General features: G+C 31.8%; 2 protein-coding genes across 2 annotated transcripts in view; one reads left to right on the forward strand and one right to left on the reverse strand.

Annotated features, from left to right (window-relative positions):
- Positions 1–353: 353 nt before the first annotated feature.
- LOC143056337 (cyclin-dependent kinase 11B-like) lies at positions 354–25,836 on the reverse strand. Its single transcript, XM_076229425.1, has 17 exons — positions 25,718–25,836; positions 22,601–22,803; positions 21,398–21,570; positions 20,104–20,278; positions 19,086–19,219; positions 17,350–17,505; positions 16,412–16,603; positions 13,664–13,744; positions 12,281–12,535; positions 11,783–11,904; positions 7,493–7,598; positions 4,749–4,870; positions 3,992–4,099; positions 3,524–3,640; positions 2,790–2,947; positions 1,844–2,033; positions 354–734 (listed from the first exon to the last, which is right to left on the reverse strand). The coding sequence occupies exons 2-17, from the start codon at positions 22,792–22,794 to the stop codon at positions 645–647; spliced, it is 2,373 nt and encodes a 790-aa protein (XP_076085540.1). The 5' UTR covers positions 22,795–22,803; positions 25,718–25,836; the 3' UTR covers positions 354–644.
- The window catches only part of LOC143056336 (ATP-dependent DNA/RNA helicase DHX36-like), a 46,376-nt gene continuing 44,428 nt past the window's right edge, over positions 25,831–27,778 (forward strand). Inside the window, exon 1 of the mRNA XM_076229424.1 lies at positions 25,831–25,951. Coding sequence (XP_076085539.1) covers positions 25,903–25,951 — 49 coding nt within the window. The 5' untranslated portion in view covers positions 25,831–25,902. The remainder of the gene's footprint in view (positions 25,952–27,778) is intronic.

The raw sequence follows: 27,778 nt of genomic DNA on the forward strand, positions 1-27,778 counted from the left end.
TTGAAAGCCTTTTACATGACAGCAATGATTCCATATAGGGTTAAAACCTTTGGAAAATCATATTTTGCTTTCTTTTCCAATATGAACTTATAGAACTGTATGGTCCATTTTTGCCTTCATCCACTTCATTTAGAAAACTTGGATACTGGTAATTGTCTTTTCCGCAATCATACCACATCACTTTATATTTATCAAATTGGAGTATAAAATTGGGTCTATACTCTTTAGCCTCATTTTCAAATTTCCACCATGACATCAATAATTTAGTTGTTGCCCTATATGAATCAAAACTGGTTACAGTGTCATCACTATCACTACCTGATATATATCCTTTGTAAATAATGTATGATCCATTTAAAAATTATTTTCATTTTTTATTAAATATGATTTTTATATACAATGCAGAGACTTCAATCTCTAACAACAATTCGAACACAACTCAGGTTTTAAGAAATCCAATTTGTTCCAACAGTTCATAAATTATTTGAAGAATCATTATTACCACTAATTGTTATTTCATGATCTGAAATATTTAGCATCTAAAACAAGCACTGTGTCAAGAATTTTTTTCAAATTGCTGGTCACTAGAGAACTTCTAAAGAATGTCTTATATAATTTTCTAATGATATATGTGATCTGTGTCTTCAGAATTTGAGAGCAAATCCAGGTCCGACTGCCGACACGCCGCTAGAAGCATTGGTTAAATGGAATCCTATATTGTCATCATCATCACCCTGAAAAAAATTAAAATAAAATATTTGAAGCTGTTGTCATCACAAAACACCTTGTTTAATTATAGACTACTTTTAAGTCGTGTCTTCACCGGAAAAAATCATCAATTATGTTGGCCTTTATTATGACGTCATTCATCTGCAGATAGAGGGTAGAGTGGATCACTTGTATCCCTACACTATTAACATTCATCAGGTGTCCTAGTGTTTGTCATTGTGAAGGATGAACTAGAAATAATGTTTGAACAGTTGGTACTTAAAGACAGCAGTGCTCATTGTCAATTATAAGAATTCAATTTGGCGAATAATTCGTGTTTTTCCAACAACTTGGAACCAAAAGTGAAGATGCCCTTATATGCAAGAATGATATTCACTAAAACCAAAGATTTTGATGGAAATGCTTCAAAATCGAAAGTTGGCCGTTGAAATTGTGCAATTTTGGGGGAAATGACATAATTTCTCACGCTTCATTATATCCTTAAAATTTAAATTCTAATTTCATAAAGTTGTGCAATGGTTTTTTTCCAAAGATGAGTTGCACAAAATTAAAATCTAACATGTCAAATTCCAATAGCACTATTTGTATACAGAATCCTGAAATCAAAACAATTTATCTCAAATTTTGTCCAGTTTAATAAATTGCAATAATAGAAAAATGAAAATATTTCTGAATTTACTTATAAATCTACAAGGAGGGTTATAGTGTATTTATTCATAACAAAATCCCAAGAGACACTTGGAACTACCCAAATCAAAGAAACAGTACTTTTATTATTGTTACTCCAAGACAGCATTTGCATCAGCAAAGTGGAAAAGGATTCACATCAGTTTCAATAACTTGTTTCCCAATCCACTATAAATAAATATATCTAAACTATTGTTATTGTTTTTCATCTTGCACTTCACTGCAAGTTCAAGATGTCCTCTAGCACTTAATTCAACAAACATTTCTGTGAATTATTGTTAAAGTGACATCAGACCATATTAACTTAATACATATACATGTAGGTGCAGTATTATCAACAAAATAAATTAAATGCTTTAAATGGAAACGAAATATAATAAAAACTTATAGCTAGACTTGTTGCAGTAAGCAGAAAGTATTTAATTACCAATAATTTGTTGTAAGCTTTGCCACCAGATGGCGGTTTAGGTGAGTTTTGATGTTTCCTTGGTTGTTCACTCTTAGCAGGCCACGTTGGGAACATTGAAGGGTCTATAGGATCTGGGGATTCTTTGAAGTATTCCACCTTCATCGCCTCTTCTGCTGTAATTCGTTTTGTTGGACTGTATGTCAGAAATCTGAAATGGATTGATATAAATTTAATTCATTGTTTATAGATATAAGAAGATGTGGTATGAGTGCAAATGAGACAACTCTTCATCCAAGTCACAATTTATAAAAAAAAGTAAACCATTATAGGTCAAAGTACAGTCTCTAACACAAAGCCCTGGCTTATATCTGAATCTGGATTCATTGTAATATTATTTGGATACCAAATTTCATGGTTTTTGTGGGTCCAGGGTGAACCATGAATTTAAATGTTCAACAAGTTACAAATTGTTTATCAGGTTGTATGGAGACTTTGGCAAATCCATGGAAGTCATATATCCAGAAAAAGATAAGTTTACAGCAATCCATGAAAATTGGTTCCCAATAAATGAATCTACAGTCAAAAGTGACAGTATTTTTTTATAGTGCATGGGTGATTTATATCATTGCTCATCATTTTGTTGAACCAAACTTCACCATAATGAGGCAGAAGTTTCTAATTTCAAAATTGTAACGATATAAGTGCAACCTGAAAGTGCTTTGTTTGACAATGTGCCATTCAAACTACACCACTAATCTGTATTTTCTTTTTTTCTAATTAGAAAATAAAAAATATTCCTTATTTTACAAAATTTAATGATCAGTTTAAATACCCCTGCAATATTACCTGTTTTGAATAATCAGTATGAGAACTTCCACAGATTTATTGCTTTGTATAAAAATTGTATCTTTTTTTGGTATAGCCATTAACAATACAACAGTGTAAAATGTAGAAGTATACTGACCTATTGAGTAAATTAAAACCAGCATCAGACAGGTAAGATCCAAATTTCTGTCTTAGTGTATTATACGGATGGTCAGCAAAACTTCCAAATGACAACTTCTTTATCGCAGGAAGTTCATTGTAGCCTGGCCATATCTTTTCACTAGGTGTCCCTAAATCCTGAAAAAAGGCATTATGTAAAATGTGACGGAATTTAAATCTATTGCTTTAGGTCTTCAGCTCTTCTGGCCAATTTTTGACCACAAAAATATTTTTCTGATAGTTTTTTAAAAGTGCTAACTAAAGCACATTTAATGCATATTGGATAGTGCTATTAAAGAGTTGTGTAATATTTCAGCAGTTTTCTGCTTTTTATCAGATGATTATAGGACATTTTTTATTAATATCATTTTAAGGCAGTTTTGATTAAGTTGTTCACCCAGAATTGTGAGTATATAATTATAAAGGACATGTAGCGGTTTTATAAGCTAGCAGGTACTGTTTTCCGCCTGAAACAATGTTGTAAGGTGCATTTTGTGCAAATAGTTGAAACGTGCCTTTTGAGAATCAAAATTTCTTATTTGTCAATGCATGACTTCATCTCTCAAGGAAAATAAATGTCAGACTACAAATGCTTATTCAGTCAATGTTTTAACATCCAATGAACAAATTGTGATATATTTTTTTTCGTATACAAAGGCACTTATTTGGTAAAAAAACATTTACATGCATACTTCATATCTATCTAAAACTTACCTTAAATATTCTATTGAGTTGGTCAATATCTGATTTCCCAGACCATAAAGCTTTCATCATTAAAAACTCTGCAAATATACATCCTACTGACCACATATCTATAGGTGTGGAATATTCCTAAAAAATAAATTATACAATAGATATAAATGAATGCTAAAGAGAAAAACCAACTTTATATTCCTGAAACCTTTTTTGAGGTTAGCCCTATAGGATGGTTTACAGAGATTTAATATTGTGCTTTTCTAAATTTCTTGATATATATTTATTAGGAAATATCAAAGTTTAACACTTTCAGGATGATTTTTATTTACCGCAGAATTTTATACTTAAAAAAGTAGTGAAAATAAATGAAATGCGAAACAAAAATCATATTATAATAACAATGAATTTTATGTGATAAGATATAAAAATTACGATGAAATCACATGGGGTGCTTAAATTAGGGTGTACTGTCTTATTTTAATTTACCTTAATCCCAAGTAAGAGTTCAGGAGCTCTATACCACAGTGTTACCACAACAGGTGTGTAATGTTTTAATGGTTCTCCATACTCTCTGGCTAAACCAAAATCTCCTATCTGAAACAAAAATAGATTTATAAATACTTTAATACCACATTAATTTGTATTTTAATACATAATTATATATATTTACCAAGCTAGGTAATATTGGTTTTCTGATATCACAATCTATATTCACTTTTTATCAAGCGTCACTGATGAGTTTTTTGGTAAACGAAATGCATGTCTGGCATACACAATTTTAATCCTGGTATCTATAATAAGGCCAAATAAAAAAGTATGTGTGGTTCCAGTTACATCTGAAAAAAAGTTAGGGTAGGTAGGTAGGGATTTTTTTTTATTTTATGGTTTTTTTTTACATTGAGTCTATGGAAGCAACATTCTGACTTTAACAGTGCTTAATGAAAAATGACAATAAAATCTTTAGGGTAGGCTATTTTTAAGCCGAAAAAGTAGGGACGGTAGGGTTACTGGAACCACACATATATTTTTATTTGGCCTTAGTTAATTATTAACATTAATTAAAAAGTTGTATTTAGTTAATATGAACATTATAACATTTAATTAAACATGATAAAACTGATTACCTTAATTTGATGCAATAATATAACTTTATATATTTTAGAAGGTTGTTTATTAAATTCATTGAAAATTGAACAGACAGTTATATCTATCAAACAAATTGATTTAAATAATATTCACTCACTTTAAGTACGCCCTTGTGACTCAGTAATAAATTGGATGTTTTCAAATCTCTGTGTATTATCCAGTTGTCATGGAGATGAGCAACACCTAGCAACAACTGCTTCAGTAATGTTTTAACCTCACCTGGAAAAAAAACAAACACTTAAATGACCATGATTATACATAGATATATGCACACTTTTATACACAGATATATGCACACTTTTATACACAGATATATGCACTTTTATACACAGATATATGCACACATTTATACACAGATATATGCACACATTTATACACAGATATATGCACACATTTATACACAGATATATGCACACTTTTATACACAGATATATGTACACTTTAAAAATTTAACTTCATAACGATAACATACTTTAAGGTTCTCTGATTTACCTGTAACACAAGCGTGCAGATGCAGAAACAAGTAGCCTGTTTAATTGCTTATTACAAAATAACTAGTTGAGAGTTGTAGAAATTAAGAATGTAATTAAACTTTTAATCAATGAACTGTGGTTTCATTTATTTTCATGTGTATCAATTTTTTTTTCATGGATATTTCATTGCATGATCTAATATAAGTGTATCTTCATTGCCATTAAAATTAATAACAACTAACTCATCTTACAATGCATGCATTAGTATAAAGTCAGAAGATAGGTTCGTGTAAATCTTATGTCTTATGTATGTTTGTTGTACTAGATAAATACTAGGTCTATTTGTCTGTTTTATGGTCGGGCTGTTGTCTCTTTGAGACATTCCCCATTTCCATTCTCAATTTTATTGAAATTGGTAATGCAGTGTTCCAGCTAGGCCGTTTTCAGAGGGCGCGGCGCCCGCCCTTTTCCGAGTGGCGCTCTGTGCCCTTTTTACAGTTTCCAGGGCGCCCTGCCTTTTTTGAAGATCGATTGCATATTAATTTACGTATTGATATGATACGCTAATTACTAAATTTTACCTGGGGAAAAGATTATGACTTTGTTTACCACCCCAAGCTAATCAATGGTTACAACTGGTGTCATAATCTGTTGTTATAGGTAATCCGTTTATCGGATGGGTCATTAATGATCATCAACATTAATTCGTTCAAATAGAATCGGTCAGTCGGCAATTATCTTTGAAGAAATGTGCATACAACAACTTGGGCACAATTTGCGATGTTTACCGTAGTTTCATGGAAGAAACGTAATGACAGAAAGTTGGAAAACCATTATAAACTCGTTGAAGACATTGTTTTACTTGTTTTCTGTAAAATAAACAGAAAATTCAGACGTATTTGTCATTGACTGCCTTCATTTTTGATACGAAAATAACATAATCGGCCGCCATATTGTGATCATATTTACATCATATTTACGTACTGTTTATAATCCTCCAAAGAAGGAGCACACCCGAATAAAGAAAGATAACTCAATCTGATTTTTTTCCTAGCATTGAGTAACCCATTTACATATTCTAAAATGTGTCTCCATACTTCTTGCTTAAGAATATATATGTTTAGGTATTTATTTTGAGTTATGGGAAAAGTTAAAGAGGGTCTTAGTAGCAGTGTTGGTAGGGTGCCTTGGTCATCTTTTTCTGTATTCTTTATTTTTGATACTATTTTTCACTGTTGCTTTATATCCTAAAATTGTGAACTTACTGAGCACAGCTGTTTTGTGCTGTATTGCCATCAAGCACAGCAGGGGTAGAAAGATGAAACTGGTAAAATGTGGTAGACCATAGAAACAGTATGAAACAGATCTCCTTTCAAAACATACTGCATATAAAGTTCAACTGTGCCAAGCAATGATAAAAAAACTTGTGTGACAAGCTGCTTGACAAGTTTTTCAGCCTTAAAAGTAGAAAGATAGAGTTCTATATGGGCTAAAGATGTTGTTCTTGTATAACCTGTGATTCAACGGATTAACATCTTTTATTAAAATATGCCCTTTTCATATTATCATATCGCGCGTTAAATGCCCTTTTTCAGGATTGGCACCCTGCCCTTTTGAAAACCTAGCTGGAACACTGTAATGTTATCAAATCAAAATGAACTAACATATAAACACTGTTGCAGTAGAATTCATCTTATTTTGTATGTATCAGTAAGTTCAGAAGTTATATAAGTCTAATGTACAATGTATGTTTGTTTTACTAAATAAATATCAGGTCTATTTCTAGATACTAACCAAGTAAGAAAGGTTGTTTCAGTCTATCTCTAGATACTAACCGACTAAGAAAGGTTGTTTCAGTCTATTTCTAGATACTAACCGACTAAGAAAGGCTGTTTCAGTCTATTTCTAGATACTAACCGACTAAGAAAGGTTGTTTCAGTCTATTTCTAGATACTAACCGACTAAGAAAGGTTGTTTCAGTCTATTTCTAGATACTAACCGACTAAGAAAGGTTGTTTCAGTCTATTTCTAGATACTAACCGACTAAGAAAGGTTGTTTCAGTCTATTTCTAGATACTAACCGACTAAGAAAGGTTGTTTCAGTCTATTTCTAGATACTAACCGACTAAGAAAGGCTGTTTCAGTCTATTTCTAGATACTAACCGACTAAGAAAGGTTGTTTCAGTCTATTTCTAGATACTAACCGACAAAGAAAGGTTGTTTCAGTCTATTTCTAGATACTAACCGACTAAGAAAGGTTGTTTCAGTCTATTTCTAGATACTAACCGACTAAGAAAGGTTGTTTCAGTCTATTTCTAGATACTAACCGACTAAGAAAGGTTGTTTCAGTCTATTTCTAGATACTAACCAACTAAGAAAGGTTGTTTCATTGTCTCCATTAAACTCTTCAGGTCGTGTTCTACGTAGTCCATCACTATATAAATCTTGTCCATATTACTACCAACTACAATCTCCTGAATTTAAAAATAATGAATTGAGAACAAAATTTTGAACAAACCTTTACAGTGAGTTGACTGTTAGTGTTGCTCTCCACCAATTCAACTCATTCAAAATTTTGACCAAATTGCAATTTGTTTTATAAAATCAAATTGTTCAACTGGTCAGAGATTTGAACCAACTGCTGTAGAAAACCACAGCCAAGTCATGAAAGTGCAAGGTGATAAAATAAAACATACTTACAATCCTATAAGACTTTAACTCCACTTTAATGATGTTATGACAAAATTAGTTTATCAGTTTGTATAGTTATATTATATTCATTTCCATGCTGAAGGGGAACTGTTTATTTTGAATTGCTATTATTGCGAACCCAATTGAACCTTTCCATAGATTCACCTGATAGTTACCTGTTCATTTAAACTTTTGGCAGTTCTATTGTCCCATCTAACAAATACAACAGGTATTGTTCTCTGTATAGTTTATTCACTCAGACCTTTAAATTTCTTTTAATGTAAGAGAAATCTATCACTCATTGATTAATCTACCTGAGTAAGAAATTAACTGCTGAATTAGATGGAAATAACATGTTTACTATTTATAAAAAACTGTATATGAGTTTGAATGTATTATATTTTCAATCTGTTGAATGTAAACACTGATTCAAACATTAATGAAAGTTGATTTCTGAAAAAAATCAACATTATTCCTACTTCGAAAAATTTTTTTATAAAAAAAACCTAAAAATGTTGATGTTTATATATTAAGGCCTTCTTAAAAGTATTCTATAACTGAACAAAAACTAAAAGATGCAAATTTTCATACGAACCATACTTTTTTTTTAAAAACAAACTTTTTATGATCAAATTATTATTTATTTTGAACAGATAGAAAAAAATATTTAATTTATTTTAAAAAACATCAAATCACAGGCATTTTTTTTATGTGAAGCATGTAATTTCCATCAATTTAGCAGATAAACTTTTTACTCTGGTAGATTAATCAATGAGTGATAGATTTCTCTTAGAAATTTAAAGGTCTGAGTGAATAAACTATACAGAGAACAATACCTGCTGTATTTGTTCAATGGGACAATAGAACTGCCAAATGTTTAAATGGACAGATAGTTATCAGGTGAATCTATGGAAAGGTTCAATTGGGTTTGCAATAAATTGTTAAAACTAAGCTTTCATATGGTTTTTCTTTCTAAAAGTATTCTATATTTATAAGAATCAGACATTATGTGAATTAAAACATTTCATATTCAGTAAAATATGTGTAAAATTGAAATATATGTTTGTAGGAAGTTTCCATGGGGGAGATAATAACTTTTCTTTCAAAAATTCTTTATTCAAAAGAATAATATTTTAGGTTATCTCCCCTGAAAACTTATCAATAGCATATTATTATTTCACACATATTTTACTGAATATATGATGTTTTATTTAAAATGATATCTGATTCTTATAAATATAGAATACTTTTAGAAAGAAAAACTATATGAAAGCTTAGTTTGGACAATTTTATAGCAATTAAAAATAAACAGTTCCTCTTCAGCATGGAAATGACTATAATATAACTATACAAACTGATAAACTAATTTTGTCACAGCATCATTAAAGTGGAGTTAAAGACTTATAGGATTGTAAGTATATTTTATTTTATCACCTTGCACTTTCACATTTTGACTGAACAATTTGTTCAATATTCTGACTAGTTGAACAATTTGGTTTAATAAAACAAATTGCAATTTGGTCAAAATTTTGAATGAGTTGCAATTGGTGGAGAGCAACACTAACAGTCAACTCACTGTAATATCACATGCTCATTAACTGCAATAGTTGGAAAAGTGCTGCAATAGTTGAAAAAATACTACTTTCTTCTGATAAAATAGGTAAATTACATTCAATAAATCATGTCAACATTTTGTTAAGTTCATATTTTCTTTCTTTCTGTTACTCAAAATTACCCTAAATGGGATTTTGATTAATAAGTTATTCACTAAATAAAGGTTGTTTTTAAAGATAACAAGAATGTGTCCACAGTACACGGATGCCCCACTCACACTATCATTTTCTATGTTTAAAGGACTGTGAAATTGGAATAAATTCTCTAATTTGGCATTAAAATTAGAATGATCTTATCAAAGGGAACATGTATACTAAGTTTCAAGTTGATTGGACTTCTACTTTATCAAAAACTACCTTGACCAAAAACTTTAACCTGAAATTTGCACTATCATTTTCTATGTTCAGTGAACCGTAAAATTGGGGTCAAAACTCTAATTTGGCATTTAAATTAGAAAGATCATATCATAGGGCACATGTATACTAAGTTTCAAGTTGATTGGACTTCAACTTCATCAAAAACTACCTTGACCAAAAACTTTAACCTGAAGCCAAAAACTTTAACCTGAAATTTGCACTATCATTTTCTATGTTCAGTGAACCGTAAAATTGGGGTCAAAACTCTAATTTGGCATTTAAATTAAAAAGATCATATCATAGGGCACATGTATACTAAGTTTCAAGTTGATTGGACTTCAACTTCATCAAAAACTACCTTGACCAAAAACTTTAACCTGAAATTTGCACTATCATTTTCTATGTTCAGTGAACCGTAAAATTGGGGTCAAAACTCTAATTTGGCATTTAAATTAGAAAGATCATATCATAGGGCACATGTATACTAAGTTTCAAGTTGATTGGACTTCAACTTCATCAAAAACTACCTTGACCAAAAACTTTAACCTGAAGCCAAAAACTTTAACCTGAAATTTGCACTATCATTTTCTATGTTCAGTGAACCGTAAAATTGGGGTCAAAACTCTAATTTGGCATTTAAATTAGAAAGATCATATCATAGGGCACATGTATACTAAGTTTCAAGTTGATTGGACTTCAACTTCATCAAAAACTACCTTGACCAAAAACTTTAACCTGAAGCCAAAAACTTTAACCTGAAATTTGCACTATCATTTTCTATCAGTGAACTGTAAAATTGGGGTCAAAACTCTAATTTGGCATTTAAATTAGAAAGATCATATCATAAGGAACATGTGTACTAAGTTTCAAGTTGATTGGACTTCAACTTCATCAAAAACTACCTTGACCAAAAACTTTAACCTGAAGCGGGACAGACGGACGAACGAACAGACGAACGAACGAACAGACGGACGGACGAACGGACGCACAGACCAGAAAACATAATGCCCCTCTACTATCGTAGGTGGGGCATAAAAAAAGATGTTTCACAGATTTCTAGCTCACTAAGCCAAGCAATCAAAAAGGAATGATTCAATCAGCATAAAACTTTGAAGAGCATAATACTATTAGTTATCTTGGTGTAATCAGGGGTGTACAGAATTTTACACTGTTGTTGAAAATTCATACACCCTGAGCGAATTTATTTCTTATATTCTTATGAACAATTCCTTTACTCATTTTGAAACCAGGATGTAAAATTGAAAAAAAGGTAATGAAAAATTTACAGCGTAACATTTTTTCAATGTCCATGTTGCTGCTCATTGTGAAATACTTTTTACATAATTTTTGGAAAAATTGAGAAAATTTTTGTGTTCTTGGAGTTTTCCGGAAATTTTTTTTTTTTTTTTTTTTTTTTTAAATTTTTGTTTTTAAAATTTTTTAACATTTTATTTTATTTTGATTTTTTTTTTTTTTTTTTTTTATCTTTGCCAAAAAAAAAATTCTGAAATTTTTGGCTAAATTTTATTTATCCCGGGGTGAACCAGGGTGGGTGTTATTTACACCGGGGCAATTAACCAATCAGATTGCAGTATTATTGCTGCATAAGAAATAAACCAACTTATTTTCATTATATTTCAATGACTTTCAAGAAGAGATAAATAACGTATTATTAATCATAAAAAAATTGTCAAACAAATAACCATGATAAACACAGAAAATTATGAAAGTATACTGCAGCAAAATGGGCTAGAAAGGGCTAAAGAGGAAAATAGTATCAGTGAATATGTTGGTTGACAGAAACTATGTAGAAATTATTTCAAGATTCTTTCTATTTTTTTATAAAGGCATAAAAAATGTGCCCAAATTTGTACAGAAAACTACAAATGAGTACAAAACAATGTTCACATTCACTTCAACATGTACTTGTAATGAATATAGTTTAAAGAATGACCACTGAAATTTAATCCTCCATAATTGTTTTATCTTTTACTTACCCTTACTGTCACTATGTTTACATGTTGAGCTTTTAGTAGTGTGTTAATTTCTCTCAGTGATGTGATTGGAAAACCTTCTTTTTCTTTCTCCATCTTTAATCTCTTCAATGCAACAATGTCATCTGTAACAGAATTAAACTTATTTTTCTTTGTAAACATATTACATACTAATAACTTTAGTATAATTAGACATAACATAATTTTGGCTACACATTTCAAGTCTCTTTTAATCTAACAGCCTTCCAATGTGTTTATGGCTCAATAGATGCCACAGTTTTAAGTCTGTGCACATGAATAGATCATAAAATTTTCAAAAGGCGGACAAAAGGGGTGCAAGGGTGCAAGTTGAGTTGGGATTGGGGGATTGTATTATGATCATCATTTACAGTTTCTTATCTTTTGCATTTTTATTCTATTTTCTAATCAAACTCTAATCCTTTAATACCTATCTCTTTGTTAAATCCCCTTTAAAACAGGTCAACTGGTACCCATTATTACCTGTCTTTTTATCTTTAGCTCTATACACCACACCATATGCTCCTTCCTCAATTCTATTAAGACATTGGAACTCTTCTACATTCCTACATCCTTGTATTGCTGGGAAATATGGAGGTAGGTCAGGCAATAACTCTACAGGTGAGTCAGGGGGAGTGGCTTCTAAATAATACTGGTCATCTTCCTGGTCACTCATGTGGACTGAGTGGGTCTCACTCTCAACATCAGAATGGTCATCAAACTTAGATTTCACTTTTTCTGAAGGAAAAATTTCAAGTATAACTGTAAATTCAGAAATGATTGTTTGCATTTATTATTGCTATTTTGTCATTTAAGCATAAAACGTGATTTTAATTTTTGCAATATTGAGAAAGATCTTATTTAATTCATTTAAAAAATTTCATAATGCGAGTTTAAATTATTGGGATTATAACCCTGTCTCATTTTTCGCAGTAATAAAAACATTTCAACAATTTCTGAATTTACAGTAATCACACTGCTGATAAATGATTGTTGGTGTTTAAGGATGTACTTAGGTGAGGTTAGGTAAAAATGAATAAATCAAGAATTTAAAATTGATACTATAAGCCGGCAGACCATTCGTTAAGGAAAAAACTAAGCTAAAAAAATTGATAGGTCATGGACCTCCTTTTCGAGATATTTGAGATTTAAAATATGGCGGGAAAAGGCTGACTCAGACTTTAACATTATATTTGCATTGTTATTTGGGTCTCAAAACAAAAGAAAGAAAATCAAGAATCTTATAAAATTTTGGTAAATGACCTTTCATGAGCTATTAAGTCTTATATGAAAAAATAAATGGGTGTTATGGGGCAAAATATTTTACATTGTATTGTATGGAAAAATACCAAGGAGTCCGAACATTTGACACAAATTCCAAAACCTCGCCTAAGTACATCCTTAATGCCACTTTCAACACTCTTGGCAATTTAATGAGGGCCATTTTAAATTGGCGGAAGGAGCCAGAGTACATAGAGAGAACAATTGAAATCCACAATACTTTGGACTAACAACGAAATTTCCAATTATCAAAGTGATCCAACATGATAAAATATGCAATTTTGAAAAATTTGCTATTGAATATCAGCAAATCAATTTTCTGGATATGAAATTCTACTTTAATAGAAATAAATTGTACATTAAACATGTTAAATAATATATGTTTCAATTAAATAAAATACCTCACCTAATTCAAATGTTAAAGTTCCCATACTTAATTTAGTATCTGTTCCTAAATTGTAAAGGACTAAGACAATAAACATGATAAAAAATCATTTTAATGAATTTCATACATTGATTTTTTTTTTTAATATGATAATGATTTTATTGACAATGTTATATAACTTGTTGATATTATATGCCAACCTAAATGTGGAACTTCTTCTTCTTCTTCCTTCTCACTTTGTTTGCTAGCCTCGCTTTCACTTTCACTATCACTGTCACTTTCTGTAAACATATAAATAAATTATGAAGTTATCATAATTCATCCATTATCAAAAATTCAATATGACACAGAATATTTACAGAAGGTGCTTAATTAATAAAAATACAGATATTATATAAGCTACAATATGAACCATCACATTATGTTTTATTTTTCAACTTATACCAAATAAGAATACAATTCTAGCCTTTGCCCAGCCAACCTTTTTAATCAATGTTTTTTCTTCACATTCTTCATGTACGTGTTACAAACGTTTTTAATACTTTAAAAAAGGAGTAGGGGCATTAAGGCCTGGTTTTGGCCCAAGAAAATAACATGTTTGATAACTATTTCAAATTGGCACATAGCGTTTAGAAATATATAGGGTCAAGAAATATAAATGAAAAACAGCAAGATTTTTATCTGATGACGTCACAATTACGTCATAATGTGTACTTTTTTCACAAAAAGGATGAAAAATACAGAATTTATGCAGTTTTTTATCTTTATTTCTCTTGTGGAAACATCGTGCGCAGCCAAAAAACAACAAAATAATTTAACAGAAGCTTTATTATAACTATTGACATAATCTTGTTTCTTGGGTGTGCACATACTTTTTCAATCAAAAACATACTAAAAGTTTGATGAAAAACAAGGAAAATCACATGCAAATTTAGTCATGATTTGTTGCCATGGTAACTTGTATAATGTCACATTTGTTTTGTTTTTCTGAATACCTTGTATCTAAGTCAAGTTTTCAGTAATTGAAGAATATGTATGATAACTTTTAAATTTGCAGCAATTTTTAGGCCAAATAGGGGCCTTATTGCCCCTACTCCTTTCACAATTCATTAATCTAAAACAGTAGTTAACATCATATATTGTTAAAATTAATAAATAAGAAAAATAAGAAACATTAACAGGGATCTCCATGGATGAAAATTGAACAATGGAGGAACTTTCACCATCACAAACCATGTGTACGCAGTACAGTGTAGCACGATCGACAGTATAACATCCCTCCACATAAGGATTGGTGAACATGCTAATTCATTGCTTATTTAAATTTTATTTATTTGAATTTTCATTGTAAATAGAAGTATAAGTATTTTCAATAACTGCCATTTGTAACCTTCAAAGGCCAAGCCTTCATGCCCCCCACCCCTTTAGTCAAGAATGATCAAAAGCTGTCCTGAAGGTCCCCATGTAGTTTTCTTGCTATATTTGGTAATTGTTATGGAGGTTAAAAATCATGTAGAGCTTATTTTTCACGGACACTTGTCAATTTCAGAAGTCATGAACCCATTACCGGTATGGCTTTTTTGCAGCAACAACAAAACGGTTCGTACGGGTTATGTAAAAGGTTGAAGAGATTTGTAAAGCAAACGTTGACAAATGAAAAGGTTTTTAATGACTTTTTGTAGCAAATTGATGCTATGCAACATGCATCTTTCGAGTCTGAATAGAAACCGGAAACGCGGATGTATCAATTTGATTGTAAACTACGAAATAAATTCAGAATTACGATACGATATTTCTTTACAGGAAATAAAAGTTTTTACTTTTTAACTTTTAAAAGTTATTCTATATTATCGTTCCAATACAGCAGTACTCGAGTTATTTGCGATGAAATAATAATTACTGTTTTACGTCTTATTTTGTACTTCTCACAAAAGGGGGATGCTGATTGCGTAAGTCAAAATAAAAGCATGTGTTCGACTACTTAAACTGTTTTCTTTGTAACTGGATTATTAATTCATTTATTTAATCTAAATTATCATAGCATTTGCGGAAACTCAGTTGAATAATTCGACAAATGAATCGTCTATCTTCAGATAGTATTCTCCTGTCTGGTTTGTTGATCTACCTGTACTAGCTCAGGTACAAGTGATTAGCGATCTTAATCTGGATATCCCTCAGGCTTTAGAACTGTATTGGATTATAATATAAAAAAAGCCTGAGGGTTATGCAATTACATGCATTTGATTATAATTGCTAAAAAAAATGGCGTCGGGCTATAAAAACGATAACAGTTTTGAACAATAGCAGAAGACAATTTAACAATGGTGCAGGTCATTTGACGATGGTGCAAGACATTTGAACGATGGCAGGGCACCATCGTTAAACAGGCCATGGAGATCCCTGATTAAATTATTTTCCTGTGATATATAATATATATTGAAATTAAATAATAGTTTATGAGACATCTAAAGTAAATAACATCTTCCTCGTGCAGTTATATTCTTATATTGCATACAATAATTGATTTGATAAGGAATGATACTAGTGATATATCACAACACAATTACTGCCAATGTTTTGTGTTAAAACTTTTCAACTTTCAGGTTCAAATTTATATACATTTCCCTGAAATGTAAGAATTCAAGTCTAAATCAGACTCCTATTCTGAATTTCCTTTATACTGTGGATCCATTTATTTTCGTTGATATTTTAAATTATGGTTTTGCCGAAGAATGCATAGATATGCAAATAGAATATTTTTTCCTCCATTGAACATTTAAATTTGTGTTTCACAGGGGTACTTATACCCATAAAAGTAATCAAAATTGGTATCCAACTAATAATCATGAATCCAAAGTCCATGTTTTATTTCAAAATCTGTAAATATAAAATTTGAAGTTTGTATCTGTCTCCTATTCTAATTTTTTTTTTATAACAGAAACATTTACCTGATTCAGAATCAGACTCCGAGTCTGAATCCGTTTCTTCTTCTGATTCTTCTTCAGTGCCTCCTTCTCCCTCTTCCTCCTCTTCTACTTCTTCCTCAGTCGTCTCTTTCTTCTCAGGTTTTGATGATAAATCTGTCTCTTTCTTAGGCGATTCTTCCTCTTGGACTTCTCTCTTCTCTGGTTGTCTTCTTTCTGCAAAATAAAGAACACCCCATAAATTATAGTAGAAAAAGATGTGAAGCTGACTGAAACAGCCATTTTATCGAAAACACATTCAAGGGACTAAATAATTAGTTTTCAACCCCTGTTACATGTAATATCGTAAACTATGCAAATAATCTAGTCAATTAACCATTATTGTAGAAGTTGTATACTAATTATTTCCTTAAGGTGGTACAAAACACATTGATTAAAATTATTTTGGCTCTTTTAATATCCACCAAATTTTGAAAAAAATATTAACTTTGACCCTTTGACAAAAATAAAACAATTTCAATCAACTCTAACCCTCAATAATTGGAAAAAACTCATAAATATTTATCATATATGTTTAGTAGTAAATACAGTAATTTTGAATATGTGATAAATAGCCTGCTGTTTAATCCATATCGCGCAACTTTGATGCGCACCCTTTATCGCATACCGTTTATCACACCCTACCCTTTATCGCATACCCTTTACCCTTTATCACACCCAAAGGCCCTTGGGCTGATATTGGTGTCTCGGGATGATACGACATATGATACGGATTTTGCCATGTATTATTCTCTATATAAATATATATTAGTTTGACAAACCCTAATTTTGATCATTGAGAAGCTTAATATTTTCTTAACAATAAAATGTGATTAAACATTCTACTGATTTTTACAGAGTTATCTCCCTGTAGGGTTAATGTACCCCTTGAATACATTTTTAAACCCCAAACTGTTATTTACCTTTCTGTTGAGACAGTTGAGGTGACTTATGTTTATGACGAGATCTTTCTTCCCTCCCTCTATCATCTCTCCGATTTGGGTCTCTACTCCTACTTCTATGTTGACTTGATAATTTGTCTGATTTTCTTTCATTTCTGTCTTTATCTGAGCGATAAGCTACAATAGAGAAAATGTTTGAGTAAATAAAAGAACAATGTGTCTAACGACCCGAATGACACTGATGAAGCTCCAAACAAACAAAAATGGCCAAATTTTACACAGAAAAACAGACAGACAGAGGCAACACTTAAGGTGGTACCTAACACTTTCACTAAAATTAATTTGGCTCGTTTAACATGTTTAATTTTCATAAAATTTTGTCAAAGTATTTACTTTGACACTTTAACAAAAATATAAAAGTTTTAAAAATTTTAAACCAACCGTTTTGTCAGAAAATTACACTGGTTATATAGCAGTTTGACAAACACCAATTTTGATCATTGAGAAGCTTAATATTCCTTTTACAACACAACGTAATTAAAACGTTTAGCTGACTTTACAGAGGTATCTCCCTGTAGTGTTAAGTACCACCTTAATCCTCCCAGTGCCTACTATGTGCACATAAAAGTAATCAAAGTGCTTGTAAACACTGAAGGAGAATTTGAAAGATTGAGTTTATTCATCAGTTGGAAGCAAAATTATTATTGCATTGTTAATAAAAGCATTCAACTACAATTCTGGACAATGGAAGATAACTCCAATTTTTAAAGATGACTTTAACAAAGACATCATTTATACTTTTAGAAAGATCTAAGATTCCTGCACCTTGCAAAAGTTATGTAATTTTCTTCACATGTGTAACATTGGTTTGTGACTTTTAAAATATCTGAGCATATATTTACATTGATAAACATGATAAATTTCTGTAAATTTTCATGGATAGGATGTATAGAATGTTATGATCAATGCACTAAATTTTGTGTATCAAAAAGGTAGTGATAAGCCTTGGAAGATTTAGATATCAAGTCAATAAAATAGGGTTTTGAATGCATTTCCATGCAATCTTTACCCAAAAACAAGAATACAAGTGTTGTAGGGCTCCACATATCGCCACTTATAATTTCTATTTAAGGTATAACAGGAATTAGGTATCTGACAGATCCAAATATTGCTCACAAGTTACAACTCATACTGTCAAGCTGCTGACAAAAATTAATTCTGTTTAGTTGTCTCTCAAAAAAATGTGACAATAAAATTGAGAATGGAAATGGGGAATGTGTCAAAGAGACAACAACCCGACCATAGAAAAAACAGCAGCAGAAGGTCACCGACAGGTCTTTAATGTAGCGAAAATTCCCGCACCCGGAGGCGTCCTTCAGCTATCCCCTTACTAGCTCAGTGATTATGAACGCCATACTAATTTCCAAATTGTACAAAAGAAACTAAAATAGGGGTTAAACATGTTTATAAGATCTCAACCCTATACAGGATATTTGTTGGGCAAATGGTTTGACAATTTAATTGTAATTATGTTATATCGTTCACACTACTAGTCCTGCTAGTGTGGGGATGTACTTAATAATATATGTAAATTAATTAAAACAGAAACTTGTACATTTTAATTAGAGTGCAAAATTATAAGTCATTCGCAATCTTGATGATTAGGCATATAAATAAAAATGATGTTTCTTAGATAAACACAAAAATGCAAACATATTTTATATCTAAAACAAATAGCAACAAATTAAACATAATACCTTCTAATCTAGCCTGTGCCTCTCTGTATTTTTCTTCTTCTCTTTTCTTTCTTCTTTCCATTTCTTTCCTCTCTCTATCTTCTCTCAGTCGTTTGTCTCTTTCTCGTTCCCTTTCTTTTAGTTCTAATCTCTCTCTGGAAATAACAATATTTAGAAACCAAATCAAGAACCCAAATAAACCAAAAATGATATCTATTGTATTATAATACGTATTTTCAAGTAAACAACATTTTCCCCCACAAGTGATACCGGTAATTTTTCATTGTTTAAATAGTATTGTTGATTTTCTTCAGCTTACAGTATGTTTTTTTATCCTTTTGGTGACTTCTGATTCTTTTTTCCCTCCATTATTTAACATTATCATTATTAGTAGGCATTCTAACTTTCCAAATCACTGGATAACTGTGTGCCAATTGGTCGTTAATTTGCTAGCATCTTTTATGGAAAAGCTTTGGTTATAAAACCCTTTGGATAAAACAAAACTAGGACAAACAGTCAGTCTGCAAAGAATTTGGCTCAAATCACCATCCTAAACTTGTGAGGTGAGAGTTTTTTGCTCTGCAATGAAGTTCTCACTGTGACTTGTGAGATGAAGAACAGCAATTAAGGTGGTACCTAACACTTTCACTTAAATTAATTTGGCTCGTTTAATTTTCATAAAATTTTGACAAAGTATTTACTTTGACTATTTAACAAAAATATCAAAAATTTGAACCAACCATTTTATCAGAAAAATTACACTGGTTATATAGCAGTTTGACAAATACCAATTTTGATCATTGAAAATCTTTATGTTCCCTTTACAACACAACGTAATTAAAATGTTTAGCTGACTTTACAGAGTTATCTCCCTGTAGTGTTAGGTACCACCTTAAAGTGCTGTTAATTTTGTTTTTCATGTTTTTTAGCTGTGCATGTACTGATTCTTAGTAATAAATTGATACCCTTTATCCTATTTGTTTTCTATTTTAGTCATAAATGGATACCCTATATCCTATTTGTTTTCTAATTAACAAACCTTTCTTTGATAGATCTTAGTCTTTTTTCTTCTTCACTTTGCAAGGTCTGTTTATCTCTAAATCTTCTTTCTCTTTCCTTGATTTTATCCTGGTAGGAGTCTCTCTTGCTGACAACATGTTTGTCTCTTGCATATTGTGGTCTTTCTGCTGTGGATTTTAGTGAGATTGTAGACCCTGAAAGTAGAATGTTTTCAGTCTTAATTTGAAGGCACATATTCATATTGAAGAATCTATAAAGTAGCAGTAAGAAACCAGAGTAAACTTTATTTTTTATATTGTATTTGTCTGACTTTTCTGAGATAAATTTAATTTTTCCAATTTCTGAGTTGTATTTTTCAAGAAGCATTTCTCCCAAATTAAAGATTTATGTTCAATGTTGAGAGGTAAGGTCCTATATTCATGATATTGCACAAATTTAGAACAGACACATGCAGCTGAGCAAAATTTTAATTTTACCAACCAAATCTAAATTAATTCTGCACAAATAAGGAGATATGGGAAAATTGCTGATGAGTCAACTATCCAAGTTCAAATGAAGTGAATGTAAGCAATTATAAGCAATCGCACAGCCTTTTCTTTTTTTTTTTTATCTCCACTGTTAACATTGTTAACCTAAGTACTGTAGATTAATTATTTTTCTTTAGATACCAATTGTCATGGATTCCATACTAATAATTTAAATGTCCAACAAATAATAGCTTTATTATAACATTATATTATAATTTTCATTGTACTAATGAACTCAAAATGGTTCAAACTTTTTTTTGTCGTGTTTTGAATTTGCGCATTTGCGCAGAACGTAGAAATCTACTTCCTTCTTCTGGTCTCGGTGTCGTGAAACTTTGAGTAGTCTAGTAAAATATAGGAACTCGAAGAACACAATACCAATATTTCATTTTTTATAATTCTTTGTCTTTGATATGAATTGACGTTACCTGATGCATTGCGTTTCTTTGTTTACATTGAACATGACGTCATAACTTAAATAATGTCACAAGTAAAATCCCTAATAACCGAACCAAAATCAGAAACGTTATGGTATTTCCGTTTCTTTTTTTTAACAAATATTTAAGTTACAAAAAAAAATTCATACAGACTTCGTCCCCTTTCACAGGTAATGAATGAATGCCTCATATTAAGACATGTAAGAGTGAAAATTGTGTAAAATGAAGGTACATGTATTACAATTCATTTTTTTTAAATTGTCAGAAAATAAAACATGTAAAAACTGAAGAAGGTAGAAAAATAGAAACCAATCAATCTAATAAAGGCAAAGCTATTTCAATTACATACGTTCTTTTTCTTTCACCCTCCTCCTGTCTCGATCACGATCTGGGTCATGTTTGTTCTTGTTTTTCCTGTGATCATCTTTACGTTTATGTTTATGACTTTTTTCCTTACGACCTGCATGTGTCTGTGGTGGTTTGATATCTAATGCATCACTGTCTTCGCCGCCAAGGTCTTCCCTGAAAATTATTTAAAACACTCCTAATGTACATACACCTCAGTGACCCAACTCAAAAATTAAGACAGTCATTGGCAATCATTGCTGCATACTTACATAACTTATGTAGCAGTGAAAGCAGCAAGGCTTATTTAAAATTATAGTTAACACAGATTATTTAAAACACTCCTAATGTACATACACCTCAATGACCCAACTCAAAAATTAAGACAGACATTGGCAATTATTGATGTATACTTACATAACTTATGTAGCAGTGAAAGCAGCAAGGCTTATTTAAAATTATAGTTAACACAGTCACTTTAACAATGTTTAAGTTAGTCAATCAGCTTGATCACATACTACACATGCTACATGTACTACATTTGTGTGTATGCATAAGCAATGTCATTATGTCATATGTTATGTTGTTGCTATTGCACATGTTGCATGTTAACTTATTCATATATTTTAACATCTAGTAGGAAAACATGGTAAAAAGTATCAGAATAAATAATTTAAAGTACAAATGTATCAACAAGATTGAAATTGTTCAACAATGTATACATTTTTTATAAGCTTGTATACATGTATACAGACATTGTCAAAACCACAGCAGTCAATTATCCACAAAAATGTGTTTTCCGTCAGTCCATGATTAAAACAATTCTGTTAGGCAAAATAAAAAAGTATGTGTGGTTCCAGTTACATCTGAAAAAAAAGCTAGGGTAGGTAGGTAGGGATTTTTTTTTATTTTATGGTTTTTTTTTTACCCTGAGTCTATGGGAGCAACATTCTGACTTTAACAGTGCTTTTTGAAAAATGACAATAAAATCTTTAGGGTAAGCTATTTTTATGCCAAAAAAATAGGGACAGTAGGCATGGTAGGGTTACTGGAACCACACATATATTTTTATTTGGCCTCAGTCCATAATAAACAAAATTCTGTTAGTATAATGAACCCACAGTTTACATGTTTACATTGTGGATTCATTCACCATTTTTTGTTCACTGTATCACTAACAGTAACAGTACATAATTTTCTCATGTACCTGCCAGAATCTTCTTTCTTTTGTTCCTCATGATCATGATGATCATTTTCCTCCTCGTCTAGAGCCTCTTTAGAGTGAACAGACAATGATAATTCACTGACACTGTCTTCATCTTCTTCCATAGCCTGACCTCCCTCAGGTGTTGACTCAAGTTCCCCTTGTTCATAAGGACTACTTCCACTAGCATCTGTCATTTTGACTTACTGAAAAATAAAAAGGCTATTTTTTATATTATTTTTTCAACGTAAAATGTACATGTACATGTAATTGTAATATCAATGCCTTTTGGATCTTGCATGTTTATACCAATCAAAGCTACCTTAGGTCATAACTGTACAAATAGTTTTAGGATATGTTCAAAGATTCTGCATTTCATCTTTTTTTCTATCTGTGTTTTTTTTATTTAACATGTTTAATGAAACGTTGTCGATATTTTGAACTATTCAAAACTAATTCAGCAATATTATTATGAACCCTCAATCTGGCTAACAGTTGTTTTTCAAGGTTGCATTTCATGTGCCAAAAAATATGACCGCTCAACGTCTGTGACGTCAGACATCCGATATATGACCTCACGCCAAAATGACAGTTACATTTGGGTTCCATTGAAGAAAATATAAACCTGTTTAAAATCTTTTGTCTTTTATTTGAAAAAGATACAGCAAGAGGAGAAGCTTGCTTAAATTAAAACATGGACATTTGTGTCCCTCCGGCACAGTTGGTGTTCACACATGTATCCCTCAGGAATCAAGAGGGTTAAGGTCATAATGAAGGTAACAACAGAATAAAATAGTCGTATATTCACACCAACCCAACGTCTCGCTCTCAGAATAGTATAAATAGGAAATATAAACAAACATTGGATTGTTTACGTAAATTATCAGTGGTAATGTTATCATAAAATTATAACTCAAACAAGCGCCTGGTTCCCTTTTAATTTGACAACATTTTAAATTTCTAGAGGTACAAATCTATGTTGTCTCTATTAAATTCAATCATGAATCATATTTGTACTCTGCTGCTTCAAACTGTTAAAAAATTATAAAATTCAATAAGATGTCGGTCCTTAAAATTTTGAATTTTGTTCCAAGGGAAATAACTCAAAATGTTCTTGCTGAAAATGTGAATCACAGAACGGAGATAAAAAAAACACGGTGGGGTGTTCTTAACCTTCTTGCTGCCAGTTTTTTTTCAAGGATGCATTTCCTGTGCCAGAAAAATTGAAAGCTTGACGTCTGTGACATCAGATGTCCAACAATAATGTCATTCGATATATGACGTCACACCAACATGTGTCCCTCCTGCAGCAAGAGGGTTAAATACATTGGAAAAGTGGCATGGAGCCAACTATTTTCATAAAGAGGAAGGGCAATTTGCCGTAAAGAAAGGCACAGCAGAGTGCCACATCACAACCAAACATCCTGCAGGTACATTTAACACTATGACAATAATGTACAGTAAAAAAATTGTGTCTTGATATATTTAAAAAAAAGTTATATTCACTTTCTGACATTGTAAAAAACATTATGATTTGATGTTTGAACGTCACTTTTAAGCACTGCATTTAGCATGTTTAGGCTATTTAGTGGCAGACAGATTTTATTGGTGGAGGAAGCCAGTGTGCCCAGAGAAAATCACTGACCTTCGATAGGAAAACTGACTATCCTAGTCAATCAAGATTGGAGTCCAGTGCAAACACACAAGCGTGGTTCAAACTCACAACCCCAGTGTTGACAGGCTAGTGATTACATTACTTAGACAGTTAGAGCACTCTGCCAGCTAGGCCCCTAAAGATCGGGGGTAGGAGGGGTCCTGATCCCAGTCTTCATGCCGAGTGACAGCCCAGGCAGGTAAAATTGCTCTTGGGCCTGTAAAAATTAGACAAACAGGCCAACAGAATCTAACTAAAAAAATTTAAAAATTGAGCTGCGGGCCTGTAGATTTAGCAGTTCAGCGTGTCGACTGCTGATCCCGAAATCCCGGGCTTAAAAACACAAAATCCAGAGTTCCTGAACATGTCATTCGATATATGACGTCACACCAACATGTGTCCCTCCTGCAGCAAGAGGGTTAAATACATTGGAAAAGTGGCATGGAGCCAACTATTTTCATAAAGAGGAAGGGCAATTTGCCGTAAAGAAAGGCACAGCAGAGTGCCACATCACAACCAAACATCCTGCAGGTACATTTAACACTATGACAATAATGTACAGTAAAAAAATTGTGTCTTGATATATTTAAAAAAAAGTTATATTCACTTTCTGACATTGTAAAAAACATTATGATTTGATGTTTGAACGTCACTTTTAAGCACTGCATTTAGCATGTTTAGGCTATTTAGTGGCAGACAGATTTTATTGGTGGAGGAAGCCAGTGTGCCCAGAGAAAATCACTGACCTTCGATAGGAAAACTGACTATCCTAGTCAATCAAGATTGGAGTCCAGTGCAAACACACAAGCGTGGTTCAAACTCACAACCCCAGTGTTGACAGGCTAGTGATTACATTACTTAGACAGTTAGAGCACTCTGCCAGCTAGGCCCCTAAAGATCGGGGGTAGGAGGGGTCCTGATCCCAGTCTTCATGCCGAGTGACAGCCCAGGCAGGTAAAATTGCTCTTGGGCCTGTAAAAATTAGACAAACAGGCCAACAGAATCTAACTAAAAAAATTTAAAAATTGAGCTGCGGGCCTGTAGATTTAGCAGTTCAGCGTGTCGACTGCTGATCCCGAAATCCCGGGCTTAAAAACACAAAATCCAGAGTTCCTGAAATTCGAAAAAAAGAATTCCCGGATCCCGAAAGGGTCAATCCCGAAATCCTGAACTCAAAAACACCCGATCCCGGAGTCCGGATAAAGGTCCTATCCCCCCTCCCTAAATGACATTATGGCAATGTCAAAGGGTTATGTAAGATAATCAAAGTAACTTATTTGGTGTAAACACAGCATTATTTATCAATTTCTTCTGAACCTTTTAACGTGTTACTGTAACATTTTTTGTTTTCATTTTGAAATAATTTGGAACAGTTGAACAAGAAACATGATCATGAAGAAGATTCAGAAGAAAGACTTAACATTATATAGGTTTCGCGATATCTTTTTAAAAGAATAACATTTTACCTGATAAAGATTTGAATTCAAACTTGAAAATCTGAGCGTTTTTAAAATTCAAGTCGAAATAAATAATCAAAAACGTTTTTCCAAACCGGAAGTGTGTAAAATAAAGAAAATTAGAAACTTCCGTTTGAAGAGTTGTACCAGGGGAGACTATTCTTCAGATCAAAAGCAGACAACTATGGTTGAACATGCTGAAAATATTTTCAAATCTATGCGTAAAGAACAACATAATACATAGTGAGTACATACAGACAGATGTACCAGTCTTACAAACATTTAATGGCCTATTAATATATATATAATGGTTGTGGTGTGACCATTTTTACAGAATACTTTTAGCAGTGCCAAATTTATACCCATAGTATGTCTGCTGATTTATACTATACTTTACTGTGTTAGTTGGGATTTCACAGAGAATACTTGTATTAGTGACCTAGTATTTCACTCTGTATTAAAAGATCTTAAAAGGCATGTGTGTAAAACAGGATGATATGATTTTCAAACATAAGCTTAAAGCAAATTATAATCCTTCATTGGCTAGTGCATCATCTTCAAACTGTAAGCTTACAGTGGCGGATCCTGAGGGGCGCGTAGAGGGCGTATGCCCCTCCTTTGCTTGCACTTTTTTTTTTTGTAAAATGACTGGTAATCAGACTAGACTTCGTGAACTTATCCATTTCCCGTGTATTTAATTTTCATGCAAAATTTATCCTCATTTAGGAAAGTTTCCTTAAATAATATAAAGATATAGAAATGCCCAGTGACCCCCCCCCTTATATTGTTAAACACTGTGCTTGTTGTATTCTTGTATTTGTGTTGATAGATATTTTTTTTTGGTTTATTTTTCTTTTATAACATTGTGTCTTAATCATATTGAATCACTTGTAATCATTTGTATGTAATTAATGTTGATTGTTCTGCTCCTTGTGGGCGCTTTGATTAGCAATAAAATATATTTGAATTTGAATTTGCAACAATTTTTTACTTATATAAAGATATTTTTCGCTTGTATTTATGTCATATATTTTTGATAATGTCAAAGTCAGTCATGTGATTCGCTAGGGTGAAGCTGACCAGTGCTTCGAAAAAAAAATCACTCAGTCATTGTGAAATTCGCAAGTAACACATTGCATAGGCTGAGGATGACAAGCATACATGTAACACCTTCAAAGCGACAAAAGATTGAGCAAGAACATATTTGACTTCTTTTTCACAATTCCACCAAACAGAAAGTAATACTCTATATACAGATATATATGTCACTCTCTGACAGGAAAAAAAAGTATACAGCAATATTATTTACATACGAAAGCATGTTTAATGCACGCCCGAGCCTATTAACATGATTAATAGAATAGCTGAATAATGTTCCAAAGTCAGTAAGCTCTAGATAGATGTAAAGTTTAAGGTATAGACCATTTGGTTTGAGGAGGCAGTCTGAGATATTTGAAATAAAAAGTTCTGAGCATGATTTTTGCTGAAACAAAAATGCTGGCCGTATCTGGATTGAAAGCAATAATCTTATATATACGACCGCAAAAATTGGTCGTATATTCAGGTATCATGTTGGCGTCTTCGTCCGAATACTTTTAGTTTTCGCACTCTAACTTTAGTAAAAGTGAATAGAAATCTATGAAAGTTTAACACAAGGTTTATGACCACAAAAGGAAGGTTGGGATTGATTTTGGGAGTTTTGGTCCCAACAGTTTAGGAATTAGGGGCCAAAAAGGGCCCAAATAAGCATTATCTCGGTTTTCGCACTATAACTTTAGTTTAATTAAGTGAATAGAAATCTATGAAGTTTTGACACAAGGTTTATGACCACAAAAGGAAGGTTGGGATTGATTTAGGAAGTTTTGGTTCCAACAGTTTAGGAATAAGGGGCCAAAAGGGTCCAAAATTAAACTTTGTTTGATTTCATCAACAATTGTATACTTGGGGTTCTTTGATATGCCAAATCTAACTGTGTATGTAGATTCTTAATTTTTGGTCCCGTTTTCAAATTGGTCTACATTAAGGTCCAAAGGGTCCAAAATTAAACTTAGTTTGATTTTAACAAAAATT

The sequence above is a fragment of the Mytilus galloprovincialis genome, chromosome 13 (assembly GCF_965363235.1).
Source record: "Mytilus galloprovincialis chromosome 13, xbMytGall1.hap1.1, whole genome shotgun sequence".
Classification (NCBI taxonomy): domain Eukaryota; kingdom Metazoa; phylum Mollusca; class Bivalvia; order Mytilida; family Mytilidae; genus Mytilus; species Mytilus galloprovincialis.